Source organism: Podarcis vaucheri (genome assembly GCF_965113315.1).
Source record: "Podarcis vaucheri genome assembly, chromosome: 13".
Classification (NCBI taxonomy): domain Eukaryota; kingdom Metazoa; phylum Chordata; class Lepidosauria; order Squamata; family Lacertidae; genus Podarcis; species Podarcis vaucheri.
The window spans coordinates 16,104,966-16,120,393 of record NC_138751.1 but is presented as its reverse complement, the minus strand read 5'-3'; the positions used below and the strand labels follow the sequence as shown (position 1 = coordinate 16,120,393).

The window sequence follows — 15,428 nt, the reverse complement described above, 5'->3', positions numbered from 1 at the left end:
TCTAAAAATGCCTTCTCCAATGTGGCAACCTATTTACGTATGTATTTCCCATGAAACATCTCAAAGTGGTTTAGCAACAAAAGCTACATGCTGAGACAGGTACTTTTCCAGCAGAAAATTGTCATTGCTCCTGCTCTGAAAAAGGAATCCCTGAGCTGCACCCCCTCACCTTCTCCATCGATTACACCATTGATTAGGTGGGATTACCTATTTCAAGATCTCTCTTTTCTTCCTCTGGGTGTTTCTGTATTTCACCTTCCTCTTCACTGACTGAGCAACCTAGAAGCAAACAAGTTGGAATAGCAAAATGGGGTAGACATTCTGAACATTTGCAGTTATACAGTATGCTAGATCAGGGGATGAGAAACCTGTGGACCCGCCCCCCTCAGGTTGTTGGACTACAATAGGCATAATAAAAAAATTCCTTCCAGTAGCACCTTAAAGACCAACTAAGTTACTTTTTGGTATGAGCTTTCGTGTGCATGCACACTTCTTCAGATACACTGAAACAGAAGTTGCCAGATCCTTCCATATAGTGAGAAGGTGGGGGGGTATTACTCAGAAGGGTGGTGGGAATGGGAGATTGGCAGATCTGAAGAAGTGTGCATGCACACGAAAGCTCATACCAAAAACTAACTTAGTTGGTCTTTAAGGTGCTACTGGAAGGAATTTTTTTTATTTTGACTATGGCAGACCAACACGGCTACCTATCTGCAACTGGTACAATAGGCATGTCCAACTTTAAATAGGTTGTGATCTACTACCAGTATAAAAAACTAGCAGTGATCTATCACCCTCCAAAGTCATTTAAGTTTGTTTGTTTATTTATTTATTTATTTATTTATTTATTTATTTATTTACTAATTTAATACCCAATCAATCAATCAATCAATCAAATGGATCTCTGTATCACAGATACAGTAGTTATGTTTGGATATCTTCGTGACAGATTCAAATTGTTACTGGATGGAAAAGTCACTAAACATGTGAGAAAAGTCAAACAGACCTGAGGAGACTGTCGGAGCGCGCAGAGCTTCTCTCCACCCCCCACCCCAAAGCAGGCCTTTCTCTCTGAGGAGACCGTGGGTCGTCCTGAACTGTTTCAGGATGACCCTACTCAGTGGTTTCATGTAGATGTTAAACAGCATAAGGGATAAAATTGAACCCTGAGGTACTCCACACAAATGGTTCCATGGAGCTGAGGAGCACTCCCTAAGCATGCAGCATTTACTCTGCAATGAGAGCGTAGGATCTCTCTTCCAAATCTTTCTCTCCAGCACACCCTACATTCCCTTTCCACTGTGATGATGATTAGGAGGGATTACCTGTGGTGGGGTGTTTATTCTCTTCCTCCAATTTCTCACGGACATCATCTTCTTTCTCTTGACTTGGATAAACTAGAGACAGAAGCTCACATTAGCACAACCATCTAAAAATGCCTTCTCCAATGTGGCAACCTATTTACGTATGTATTTCCCATGAAACATCTCAAAGTGGTTTAGCAACAAAAGCTACATGCTGGGATAAGAATCACCACTCAAAAGTCATGTCCCCATTCAGGGACCAACAATGGGATAGACCTTTCTGCAGCCTTGGCCAATATTCGTAAAAGCACCTGAAACCACATAGCAGCAGCGATGAGGAACAAAAGAGAACTTGTCAATTCTTTAGTTCAGGAGTTCCTCAACTACCCATGTACTTTTCCAGCAGATCATGTCATTGCTCCTGCTCTGAAAATGGAATCCCTGAGCTGCACCCCCTCACTTTCTCCATTCATTACACCATTGATTAGGTGCGATTACCTATTTCAAGATCTCTCTTATCTTCCTCGGGGTGTTTCTGTATCTCACCTTCCTCTTCACCGACTGACCAACCTAGAAACAAACAAGTTTCTAGCAAAATGGGGTAGACATTCTAAACATTTGCAGTTATACAGTATGCTAGATCAGGAGGAGGAGGAGGAGTTTGGGTTTGACATCCCGCTTTATCACTACCTGAAGGAGTCTCAAAGCGGCTAACATTCTCCTTTCCCTTCCTTCCCCACAACAAACACTCTGTGAGGTGAGTGGGGCTGAGAGACTTCAAAGAATTGTGACTAGCCCAAGGTCACCCAGCAGCTGCATGTGGAGGAGCGGAGACGTGAACCCGGTTCACCAGATTACGAGTCCACCGCTCTTCACCACTACACTACACTGGATCAGGGGATGAGAAACCTGTGGACACGCCCTCCCAAGGTTGTTGGACTATAATAGGCATGTCCAACTTCAAATAGGTTGTGATCTACTACCAGTATAAAAAACTAGCAGTGATCTACCACCCTCCAAAGTCATTTAACTTTATTTATTTATTTATTTATTTATTTATTTATTTATTTATTTACTTGCTTAATTAATACCCAAACAAACAAACAAACGGATCTTTATTTCACAGATACAGTAGTTATGTTTGGATATCTTCGTGACAGATTCAAATTGTTACTGGATGGAAAAGTCACTAAACATGTGAGAAAAGTCAAACAGACCTGAGGAGACTGTCGGAACGCGCAGGGCTTCTCTCCACCCCCCACCCCAAAGCAGGCCTTTCTCTCTGAGGAGACCGTGGGTCATCCTGAACTGTTTCAGGATGACCCTACTCAGTGGTTTCATGTAGATGTTAAACAGCATAAGGGATAAAATTGAACCCTGAGGTACTCCACACAAATGGTTCCATGGAGCTGAGGAGCACTCCCTAAGCATGCAGCATTTACTCTGCAATGAGAGTGTAAGATCTCTCTTCCAAATCTTTCTCTCCAGCACACCCTACATTCCCTTTCCACTGTGATGATGATTAGGAGGGATTACCTGTGGTGGGGTGTTTATTCTCGTCCTCCAATTTCTCACGGACATCATCTTCTTTCTCTTGACTTGGATAAACTAGAGACAGAAGCTCACATTAGCACAACCATCTAAAAATGCCTTCTCCAATGTGGCAACCTATTTACGTATGTATTTCCCATGAAACATCTCAAAGTGGTTTAGCAACAAAAGCTACATGCTGAGACAGGTACTTTTCCAGCAGAAAATTGTCATTGCTCCTGCTCTGAAAAAGGAATCCCTGAGCTGCACCCCCTCACCTTCTCCATCGATTACACCATTGATTAGGTGGGATTACCTATTTCAAGATCTCTCTTTTCTTCCTCTGGGTGTTTCTGTATTTCACCTTCCTCTTCACTGACTGAGCAACCTAGAAGCAAACAAGTTGGAATAGCAAAATGGGGTAGACATTCTGAACATTTGCAGTTATACAGTATGCTAGATCAGGGGATGAGAAACCTGTGGACCCGCCCTCCTCAGGTTGTTGGACTACAATAGGCATAATAAAAAAATTCCTTCCAGTAGCACCTTAAAGACCAACTAAGTTACTTTTTGGTATGAGCTTTCGTGTGCATGCACACTTCTTCAGGTACACTGAAACAGAAGTTGCCAGATCCTTCCATATAGTGAGAAGGTGGGGGGGGTATTACTCAGAAGGGTGGTGGGAATGGGAGATTGGCAGATCTGAAGAAGTGTGCATGCACAGGAAAGCTCATACCAAAAACTAACTTAGTTGGTCTTTAAGGTGCTACTGGAAGGAATTTTTTTTATTTTGACTATGGCAGACCAACACGGCTACCTATCTGCAACTGGTACAATAGGCATGTCCAACTTTAAATAGGTTGTGATCTACTACCAGTATAAAAAACTAGCAGTGATCTATCACCCTCCAAAGTCATTTAAGTTTATTTATTTATTTATTTATTTATTTATTTATTTACTAATTTAATACCCAATCAATCAATCAATCAATCAAATGGATCTCTGTATCACAGATACAGTAGTTATGTTTGGATATCTTCGTGACAGATTCAAACTGTTACTGGATGGAAAAGTAACTAAACATGTGAGAAAAGTCAAACAGACCTGAGGAGACTGTCGGAACGCGCAGGGCTTCTCTCCACCCCCCACCCCAAAGCAGGCCTTTCTCTCTGAGGAGACCGTGGGTTGTCCTGAACTATTTCAGGATGACCCTACTCAGTGGTTTCATGTAGATGTTAAACAGCATAAGGGATAAAATTGAACCCTGAGGTACTCCACACAAATGGTTCCATGGAGCTGAGGAGCACTCCCTAAGCATGCAGCATTTACTCTGCAATGAGAGCGTAAGATCTCTCTTCCAAATCTTTCTCTCCAGCACACCCTACATTCCCTTTCCACTGTGATGATGATTAGGAGGGATTACCTGTGGTGGGGTGTTTATTCTCTTCCTCCAATTCTTCCCGGACATCATCTTCTTTCTCTTGACTTGGACAACCTGGAGACAGAAGCTCACATTAGCACAACCATCTAAAAATGCCTAAAAATGTGGCAACCTATTTACGTATATATTTCCCATGAAACATCTCAAAGTGGTTTAGCAACAAAAGCTACATGCTGGGATAAGAATCACCACTCAAAAGTCATGTCCCCATTCAGGGACCAACAATGGGATAGACCTTTCTGCAGCCTTGGCCAATATTCGTAAAAGCACCTGAAACCACATAGCAGCAGCGATGAGGAACAAAAGAGAACTTGTCAATTCTTTAGTTCAGGAGTTCCTCAACTACCCATGTACTTTTCCAGCAGATCATGTCATTGCTCCTGCTCTGAAAATGGAATCCCTGAGCTGCACCCCCTCACTTTCTCCATTCATTACACCATTGATTAGGTGCGATTACCTATTTCAAGATCTCTCTTATCTTCCTCGGGGTGTTTCTGTATCTCACCTTCCTCTTCACCGACTGACCAACCTAGAAACAAACAAGTTTCTAGCAAAATGGGGTAGACATTCTAAACATTTGCAGTTATACAGTATGCTAGATCAGGAGGAGGAGGAGGAGTTTGGGTTTGACATCCCGCTTTATCACTACCTGAAGGAGTCTCAAAGCGGCTAACATTCTCCTTTCCCTTCCTTCCCCACAACAAACACTCTGTGAGGTGAGTGGGGCTGAGAGACTTCAAAGAATTGTGACTAGCCCAAGGTCACCCAGCAGCTGCATGTGGAGGAGCGGATACGTGAACCCGGTTCACCAGATTACGAGTCCACCGCTCTTCACCACTACACTACACTGGATCAGGGGATGAGAAACCTGTGGACACGCCCTCCCAAGGTTGTTGGACTATAATAGGCATGTCCAACTTCAAATAGGTTGTGATCTACTACCAGTATAAAAAACTAGCAGTGATCTACCACCCTTCAAAGTCATTTAACTTTATTTATTTATTTATTTATTTATTTATTTACTTGCTTAATTAATACCCAAACAAACAAACAAACGGATCTTTATTTCACAGATACAGTAGTTATGTTTGGATATCTTCGTGACAGATTCAAATTGTTACTGGATGGAAAAGTAACTAAACATGTGAGAAAAGTCAAACAGACCTGAGGAGACTGTCGGAACGCGCAGGGCTTCTCTCCACCCCCCACCCCAAAGCAGGCCTTTCTCTCTGAGGAGACCGTGGGTCATCCTGAACTGTTTCAGGATGACCCTACTCAGTGGTTTCATGTAGATGTTAAACAGCATAAGGGATAAAATTGAACCCTGAGGTACTCCACACAAATGGTTCCATGGAGCTGAGGAGCACTCCCTAAGCATGCAGCATTTACTCTGCAATGAGAGTGTAAGATCTCTCTTCCAAATCTTTCTCTCCAGCACACCCTACATTCCCTTTCCACTGTGATGATGATTAGGAGGGATTACCTGTGGTGGGGTGTTTATTCTCTTCCTCCAATTTCTCACGGACATCATCTTCTTTCTCTTGACTTGGATAAACTAGAGACAGAAGCTCACATTAGCACAACCATCTAAAAATGCCTTCTCCAATGTGGCAACCTATTTACGTATGTATTTCCCATGAAACATCTCAAAGTGGTTTAGCAACAAAAGCTACATGCTGAGACAGGTACTTTTCCAGCAGAAAATTGTCATTGCTCCTGCTCTGAAAAAGGAATCCCTGAGCTGCACCCCCTCACCTTCTCCATCGATTACACCATTGATTAGGTGGGATTACCTATTTCAAGATCTCTCTTTTCTTCCTCTGGGTGTTTCTGTATTTCACCTTCCTCTTCACTGACTGAGCAACCTAGAAGCAAACAAGTTGGAATAGCAAAATGGGGTAGACATTCTGAACATTTGCAGTTATACAGTATGCTAGATCAGGGGATGAGAAACCTGTGGACCCGCCCTCCTCAGGTTGTTGGACTACAATAGGCATAATAAAAAAATTCCTTCCAGTAGCACCTTAAAGACCAACTAAGTTACTTTTTGGTATGAGCTTTCGTGTGCATGCACACTTCTTCAGATACACTGAAACAGAAGTTGCCAGATCCTTCCATATAGTGAGAAGGTGGGGGGGGTATTACTCAGAAGGGTGGTGGGAATGGGAGATTGGCAGATCTGAAGAAGTGTGCATGCACACGAAAGCTCATACCAAAAACTAACTTAGTTGGTCTTTAAGGTGCTACTGGAAGGAATTTTTTTTATTTTGACTATGGCAGACCAACACGGCTACCTATCTGCAACTGGTACAATAGGCATGTCCAACTTTAAATAGGTTGTGATCTACTACCAGTATAAAAAACTAGCAGTGATCTATCACCCTCCAAAGTCATTTAAGTTTATTTATTTATTTATTTATTTATTTATTTATTTACTAATTTAATACCCAATCAATCAATCAATCAATCAAATGGATCTCTGTATCACAGATACAGTAGTTATGTTTGGATATCTTCGTGACAGATTCAAATTGTTACTGGATGGAAAAGTCACTAAACATGTGAGAAAAGTCAAACAGACCTGAGGAGACTGTCGGAGCGCGCAGGGCTTCTCTCCACCCCCCACCCCAAAGCAGGCCTTTCTCTCTGAGGAGACCGTGGGTTGTCCTGAACTGTTTCAGGATGACCCTACTCAGTGGTTTCATGTAGATGTTAAACAGCATAAGGGATAAAATTGAACCCTGAGGTACTCCACACAAATGGTTCCATGGAGCTGAGGAGCACTCCCTAAGCATGCAGCATTTACTCTGCAATGAGAGCGTAAGATCTCTCTTCCAAATCTTTCTCTCCAGCACACCCTACATTCCCTTTCTACTGTGATGATGATTAGGAGGGATTACCTGTGGTGGGGTGTTTATTCTCTTCCTCCAATTCTTCCCGGACATCATCTTCTTTCTCTTGACTTGGACAACCTGGAGACAGAAGCTCACATTAGCACAACCATCTAAAAATGCCTAAAAATGTGGCAACCTATTTACGTATATATTTCCCATGAAACATCTCAAAGTGGTTTAGCAACAAAAGCTACATGCTGGGATAAGAATCACCACTCAAAAGTCATGTCCCCATTCAGGGACCAACAATGGGATAGACCTTTCTGCAGCCTTGGCCAATATTCGTAAAAGCACCTGAAACCACATAGCAGCAGCGATGAGGAACAAAAGAGAACTTGTCAATTCTTTAGTTCAGGAGTTCCTCAACTACCCATGTACTTTTCCAGCAGATCATGTCATTGCTCCTGCTCTGAAAATGGAATCCCTGAGCTGCACCCCCTCACTTTCTCCATTCATTACACCATTGATTAGGTGCGATTACCTATTTCAAGATCTCTCTTATCTTCCTCGGGGTGTTTCTGTATCTCACCTTCCTCTTCACCGACTGACCAACCTAGAAACAAACAAGTTTCTAGCAAAATGGGGTAGACATTCTAAACATTTGCAGTTATACAGTATGCTAGATCAGGAGGAGGAGGAGGAGTTTGGGTTTGACATCCCGCTTTATCACTACCTGAAGGAGTCTCAAAGCGGCTAACATTCTCCTTTCCCTTCCTTCCCCACAACAAACACTCTGTGAGGTGAGTGGGGCTGAGAGACTTCAAAGAATTGTGACTAGCCCAAGGTCACCCAGCAGCTGCATGTGGAGGAGCGGAGACGCGAACCCGGTTTCCCAGATTACGTGACTACCGCTCTTAACCACTACACCACACTGGCTCCCATGCATGTCCAACTTCAAATAGGTTGTGATCTACTACCAGTATAAAAAACTAGCAGTGATCTACCACCCTCCAAAGTCATTTAACTTTATTTATTTATTTATTTATTTATTTATTTATTTACTTGCTTAATTAATACCCAAACAAACAAACAAACAAACAAACAAACAAACGGATCTTTATTTCACAGATACAGTAGTTATGTTTGGATATCTTCGTGACAGATTCAAATTGTTACTGGATGGAAAAGTAACTAAACATGTGAGAAAAGTCAAACAGACCTGAGGAGACTGTCGGAACGCGCAGGGCTTCTCTCCACCCCCCACCCCAAAGCAGGCCTTTCTCTCTGAGGAGACCGTGGGTCATCCTGAACTGTTTCAGGATGACCCTACTCAGTGGTTTCATGTAGATGTTAAACAGCATAAGGGATAAAATTGAACCCTGAGGTACTCCACACAAAAGGTTCCATGGAGCTGAGGAGCACTCCCTAAGCATGCAGCATTTACTCTGCAATGAGAGCGTAAGATCTCTCTTCCAAATCTTTCTCTCCAGCACACCCTACATTCCCTTTCCACTGTGATGATGATTAGGAGGGATTACCTGTGGTGGGGTGTTTATTCTCTTCCTCCAATTTCTCACGGACATCATCTTCTTTCTCTTGACTTGGATAAACTAGAGACAGAAGCTCACATTAGCACAACCATCTAAAAATGCCTTCTCCAATGTGGCAACCTATTTACGTATGTATTTCCCATGAAACATCTCAAAGTGGTTTAGCAACAAAAGCTACATGCTGAGACAGGTACTTTTCCAGCAGAAAATTGTCATTGCTCCTGCTCTGAAAAAGGAATCCCTGAGCTGCACCCCCTCACCTTCTCCATCGACTACACCATTGATTAGGTGGGATTACCTATTTCAAGATCTCTCTTTTCTTCCTCTGGGTGTTTCTGTATTTCACCTTCCTCTTCACTGACTGAGCAACCTAGAAGCAAACAAGTTGGAATAGCAAAATGGGGTAGACATTCTGAACATTTGCAGTTATACAGTATGCTAGATCAGGGGATGAGAAACCTGTGGACCCGCCCTCCTCAGGTTGTTGGACTACAATAGGCATAATAAAAAAATTCCTTCCAGTAGCACCTTAAAGACCAACTAAGTTACTTTTTGGTATGAGCTTTCGTGTGCATGCACACTTCTTCAGATACACTGAAACAGAAGTTGCCAGATCCTTCCATATAGTGAGAAGGTGGGGGGGGGTATTACTCAGAAGGGTGGTGGGAATGGGAGATTGGCAGATCTGAAGAAGTGTGCATGCACACGAAAGCTCATACCAAAAACTAACTTAGTTGGTCTTTAAGGTGCTACTGGAAGGAATTTTTTTTATTTTGACTATGGCAGACCAACACGGCTACCTATCTGCAACTGGTACAATAGGCATGTCCAACTTTAAATAGGTTGTGATCTACTACCAGTATAAAAAACTAGCAGTGATCTATCACCCTCCAAAGTCATTTAAGTTTATTTATTTATTTATTTATTTATTTATTTATTTATTTACTAATTTAATACCCAATCAATCAATCAATCAATCAAATGGATCTCTGTATCACAGATACAGTAGTTATGTTTGGATATCTTCGTGACAGATTCAAATTGTTACTGGATGGAAAAGTAACTAAACATGTGAGAAAAGTCAAACAGACCTGAGGAGACTGTCGGAACGCGCAGGGCTTCTCTCCACCCCCCACCCCAAAGCAGGCCTTTCTCTCTGAGGAGACCGTGGGTTGTCCTGAACTGTTTCAGGATGACCCTACTCAGTGGTTTCATGTAGATGTTAAACAGCATAAGGGATAAAATTGAACCCTGAGGTACTCCACACAAATGGTTCCATGGAGCTGAGGAGCACTCCCTAAGCATGCAGCATTTACTCTGCAATGAGAGCGTAAGATCTCTCTTCCAAATCTTTCTCTCCAGCACACCCTACATTCCCTTTCCACTGTGATGATGATTAGGAGGGATTACCTGTGGTGGGGTGTTTATTCTCTTCCTCCAATTCTTCCCGGACATCATCTTCTTTCTCTTGACTTGGACAACCTGGAGACAGAAGCTCACATTAGCACAACCATCTAAAAATGCCTAAAAATGTGGCAACCTATTTACGTATATATTTCCCATGAAACATCTCAAAGTGGTTTAGCAACAAAAGCTACATGCTGGGATAAGACTCACCACTCAAAAGTCATGTCCCCATTCAGGGACCAACAATGGGATAGACCTTTCTGCAGCCTTGGCCAATATTCGTAAAAGCACCTGAAACCACATAGCAGCAGCGATGAGGAACAAAAGAGAACTTGTCAATTCTTTAGTTCAGGAGTTCCTCAACTACCCATGTACTTTTCCAGCAGATCATGTCATTGCTCCTGCTCTGAAAATGGAATCCCTGAGCTGCACCCCCTCACTTTCTCCATTCATTACACCATTGATTAGGTGCGATTACCTATTTCAAGATCTCTCTTATCTTCCTCGGGGTGTTTCTGTGTCTCACCTTCCTCTTCACCGACTGACCAACCTAGAAACAAACAAGTTTCTAGCAAAATGGGGTAGACATTCTAAACATTTGCAGTTATACAGTATGCTAGATCAGGAGGAGGAGGAGGAGTTTGGGTTTGACATCCCGCTTTATCACTACCTGAAGGAGTCTCAAAGCGGCTAACATTCTCCTTTCCCTTCCTTCCCCACAACAAACACTCTGTGAGGTGAGTGGGGCTGAGAGACTTCAAAGAATTGTGACTAGCCCAAGGTCACCCAGCAGCTGCATGTGGAGGAGCGGAGACGTGAACCCGGTTCACCAGATTACGAGTCCACCGCTCTTCACCACTACACTACACTGGATCAGGGGATGAGAAACCTGTGGACACGCCCTCCCAAGGTTGTTGGACTATAATAGGCATGTCCAACTTCAAATAGGTTGTGATCTACTACCAGTATAAAAAACTAGCAGTGATCTACCACCCTCCAAAGTCATTTAACTTTATTTATTTATTTATTTATTTATTTACTTGCTTAATTAATACCCAAACAAACAAACAAACAAACGGATCTTTATTTCACAGATACAGTAGTTATGTTTGGATATCTTCGTGACAGATTCAAATTGTTACTGGATGGAAAAGTAACTAAACATGTGAGAAAAGTCAAACAGACCTGAGGAGACTGTCGGAACGCGCAGGGTTTCTCTCCACCCCCCACCCCAAAGCAGGCCTTTCTCTCTGAGGAGACCGTGGGTCATCCTGAACTGTTTCAGGATGACCCTACTCAGTGGTTTCATGTAGATGTTAAACAGCATGGGGGATAAAATTGAACCCTGAGGTACTCCACACAAATGGTTCCATGGAGCTGAGGAGCACTCCCTAAGCATGCAGCATTTACTCTGCAATGAGAGCGTAAGATCTCTCTTCCAAATCTTTCTCTCCAGCACACCCTACATTCCCTTTCCACTGTGATGATGATTAGGAGGGATTACCTGTGGTGGGGTGTTTATTCTCTTCCTCCAATTTCTCACGGACATCATCTTCTTTCTCTTGACTTGGATAAACTAGAGACAGAAGCTCACATTAGCACAACCATCTAAAAATGCCTTCTCCAATGTGGCAACCTATTTACGTATGTATTTCCCATGAAACATCTCAAAGTGGTTTAGCAACAAAAGCTACATGCTGAGACAGGTACTTTTCCAGCAGAAAATTGTCATTGCTCCTGCTCTGAAAAAGGAATCCCTGAGCTGCACCCCCTCACCTTCTCCATCGATTACACCATTGATTAGGTGGGATTACCTATTTCAAGATCTCTCTTTTCTTCCTCTGGGTGTTTCTGTATTTCACCTTCCTCTTCACTGACTGAGCAACCTAGAAGCAAACAAGTTGGAATAGCAAAATGGGGTAGACATTCTGAACATTTGCAGTTATACAGTATGCTAGATCAGGGGATGAGAAACCTGTGGACCCGCCCTCCTCAGGTTGTTGGACTACAATAGGCATAATAAAAAAATTCCTTCCAGTAGCACCTTAAAGACCAACTAAGTTACTTTTTGGTATGAGCTTTCGTGTGCATGCACACTTCTTCAGATACACTGAAACAGAAGTTGCCAGATCCTTCCATATAGTGAGAAGGTGGGGGGGGGTATTACTCAGAAGGGTGGTGGGAATGGGAGATTGGCAGATCTGAAGAAGTGTGCATGCACACGAAAAGCTCATACCAAAAACTAACTTAGTTGGTCTTTAAGGTGCTACTGGAAGGAATTTTTTTTATTTTGACTATGGCAGACCAACACGGCTACCTATCTGCAACTGGTACAATAGGCATGTCCAACTTTAAATAGGTTGTGATCTACTACCAGTATAAAAAACCTAGCAGTGATCTATCACCCTCCAAAGTCATTTAAGTTTATTTATTTATTTATTTATTTACTAATTTAATACCCAATCAATCAATCAATCAATCAAATGGATCTCTGTATCACAGATACAGTAGTTATGTTTGGATATCTTCATGACAGATTCAAATTGTTACTGGATGGAAAAGTCACTAAACATGTGAGAAAAGTCAAACAGACCTGAGGAGACTGTCGGAGCGCGCAGGGCTTCTCTCCACCCCCCACCCCAAAGCAGGCCTTTCTCTCTGAGGAGACCGTGGGTCGTGCTGAACTGTTTCAGGATTACCCTACTCAGTGGTTTCATGTAGATGTTAAACAGCATAAGGGATAAAATTGAACCCTGAGGTACTCCACACAAATGGTTCCATGGAGCTGAGGAGCACTCCCTAAGCATGCAGCATTTACTCTGCAATGAGAGCGTAAGATCTCTCTTCCAAATCTTTCTCTCTAGCACACCCTACATTCCCTTTCCACTGTGATGATGATTCGGAGGGATTACCTGTGGTGGGGTGTTTATTCTCTTCCTCCAATTCTTCCCGGACATCATCTTCTTTCTCTTGACTTGGACAACCTGGAGACAGAAGCTCACATTAGCACAACCATCTAAAAATGCCTAAAAATGTGGCAACCTATTTACGTATATATTTCCCATGAAACATCTCAAAGTGGTTTAGCAACAAAAGCTACATGCTGGGATAAGAATCACCACTCAAAAGTCATGTCTCCATTCAGGGACCAACAATGGGATAGACCTTTCTGCAGCCTTGGCCAATATTCGTAAAAGCACCTGAAACCACATAGCAGCAGCGATGAGGAACAAAAGAGAACTTGTCAATTCTTTAGTTCAGGAGTTCCTCAACTACCCATGTACTTTTCCAGCAGATCATGTCATTGCTCCTGCTCTGAAAATGGAATCCCTGAGCTGCACCCCCTCACTTTCTCCATTCATTACACCATTGATTAGGTGCGATTACCTATTTCAAGATCTCTCTTATCTTCCTCGGGGTGTTTCTGTATCTCACCTTCCTCTTCACCGACTGACCAACCTAGAAACAAACAAGTTTCTAGCAAAATGGGGTAGACATTCTAAACATTTGCAGTTATACAGTATGCTAGATCAGGAGGAGGAGGAGGAGTTTGGGTTTGACATCCCGCTTTATCACTACCTGAAGGAGTCTCAAAGCGGCTAACATTCTCCTTTCCCTTCCTTCCCCACAACAAACACTCTGTGAGGTGAGTGGGGCTGAGAGACTTCAAAGAATTGTGACTAGCCCAAGGTCACCCAGCAGCTGCATGTGGAGGAGCGGAGACGTGAACCCGGTTCACCAGATTACGAGTCCACCGCTCTTCACCACTACACTACACTGGATCAGGGGATGAGAAACCTGTGGACACGCCCTCCCAAGGTTGTTGGACTATAATAGGCATGTCCAACTTCAAATAGGTTGTGATCTACTACCAGTATAAAAAACTAGCAGTGATCTACCACCCTCCAAAGTCATTTAACTTTATTTATTTATTTATTTATTTATTTATTTGCTTAATTAATACCCAAACAAACAAACAAACGGATCTTTATTTCACAGATACAGTAGTTATGTTTGGATATCTTCGTGACAGATTCAAATTGTTACTGGATGGAAAAGTCACTAAACATGTGAGAAAAGTCAAACAGACCTGAGGAGACTGTCGGAACGCGCAGGGCTTCTCTCCACCCCCCACCCCAAAGCAGGCCTTTCTCTCTGAGGAGACCGTGGGTCATCCTGAACTGTTTCAGGATGACCCTACTCAGTGGTTTCATGTAGATGTTAAACAGCATAAGGGATAAAATTGAACCCTGAGGTACTCCACACAAATGGTTCCATGGAGCTGAGGAGCACTCCCTAAGCATGCAGCATTTACTCTGCAATGAGAGCGTAAGATCTCTCTTCCAAATCTTTCTCTCCAGCACACCCTACATTCCCTTTCCACTGTGATGATGATTAGGAGGGATTACCTGTGGTGGGGTGTTTATTCTCTTCCTCCAATTTCTCACGGACATCATCTTCTTTCTCTTGACTTGGATAAACTAGAGACAGAAGCTCACATTAGCACAACCATCTAAAAATGCCTTCTCCAATGTGGCAACCTATTTACGTATGTATTTCCCATGAAACATCTCAAAGTGGTTTAGCAACAAAAGCTACATGCTGAGACAGGTACTTTTCCAGCAGAAAATTGTCATTGCTCCTGCTCTGAAAAAGGAATCCCTGAGCTGCACCCCCTCACCTTCTCCATCGATTACACCATTGATTAGGTGGGATTACCTATTTCAAGATCTCTCTTTTCTTCCTCTGGGTGTTTCTGTATTTCACCTTCCTCTTCACTGACTGAGCAACCTAGAAGCAAACAAGTTGGAATAGCAAAATGGGGTAGACATTCTGAACATTTGCAGTTATACAGTATGCTAGATCAGGGGATGAGAAACCTGTGGACCCGCCCTCCTCAGGTTGTTGGACTACAATAGGCATAATAAAAAAATTCCTTCTAGTAGCACCTTAAAGACCAACTAAGTTACTTTTTGGTATGAGCTTTCGTGTGCATGCACACTTCTTCAGATACACTGAAACAGAAGTTGCCAGATCCTTCCATATAGTGAGAAGGTGGGGGGGTATTACTCAGAAGGGTGGTGGGAATGGGAGATTGGCAGATCTGAAGAAGTGTGCATGCACACGAAAGCTCATACCAAAAACTAACTTAGTTGGTCTTTAAGGTGCTACTGGAAGGAATTTTTTTTATTTTGACTATGGCAGACCAACACGGCTACCTATCTGCAACTGGTACAATAGGCATGTCCAACTTTAAATAGGTTGTGATCTACTACCAGTATAAAAAACTAGCAGTGATCTATCACCCTCCAAAGTCATTTAACTTTATTTATTTATTTATTTACTAATTTAATACCCAATC

At 42.6% G+C, this 15,428-nt stretch overlaps 1 protein-coding gene across 1 annotated transcript in view; it reads right to left on the bottom strand.

Annotated features, from left to right (window-relative positions):
* The window catches only part of LOC309516126 (interferon-induced very large GTPase 1-like), a 75,707-nt gene that overhangs the window by 18,817 nt on the left and 41,462 nt on the right, over window positions 1-15,428 (bottom strand). The window contains exons 8-20 of the mRNA XM_082194603.1: window positions 14,476-14,547; window positions 13,454-13,525; window positions 12,979-13,050; window positions 11,881-11,952; window positions 10,070-10,141; window positions 8,958-9,029; window positions 8,648-8,719; window positions 7,651-7,722; window positions 7,176-7,247; window positions 6,069-6,140; window positions 4,258-4,329; window positions 3,151-3,222; window positions 208-279 (exon numbers count right to left, since the gene is read on the bottom strand). Coding sequence (XP_082050729.1) covers window positions 208-279; window positions 3,151-3,222; window positions 4,258-4,329; window positions 6,069-6,140; window positions 7,176-7,247; window positions 7,651-7,722; window positions 8,648-8,719; window positions 8,958-9,029; window positions 10,070-10,141; window positions 11,881-11,952; window positions 12,979-13,050; window positions 13,454-13,525; window positions 14,476-14,547 — 936 coding nt within the window. The remainder of the gene's footprint in view (window positions 1-207; window positions 280-3,150; window positions 3,223-4,257; window positions 4,330-6,068; window positions 6,141-7,175; window positions 7,248-7,650; window positions 7,723-8,647; window positions 8,720-8,957; window positions 9,030-10,069; window positions 10,142-11,880; window positions 11,953-12,978; window positions 13,051-13,453; window positions 13,526-14,475; window positions 14,548-15,428) is intronic.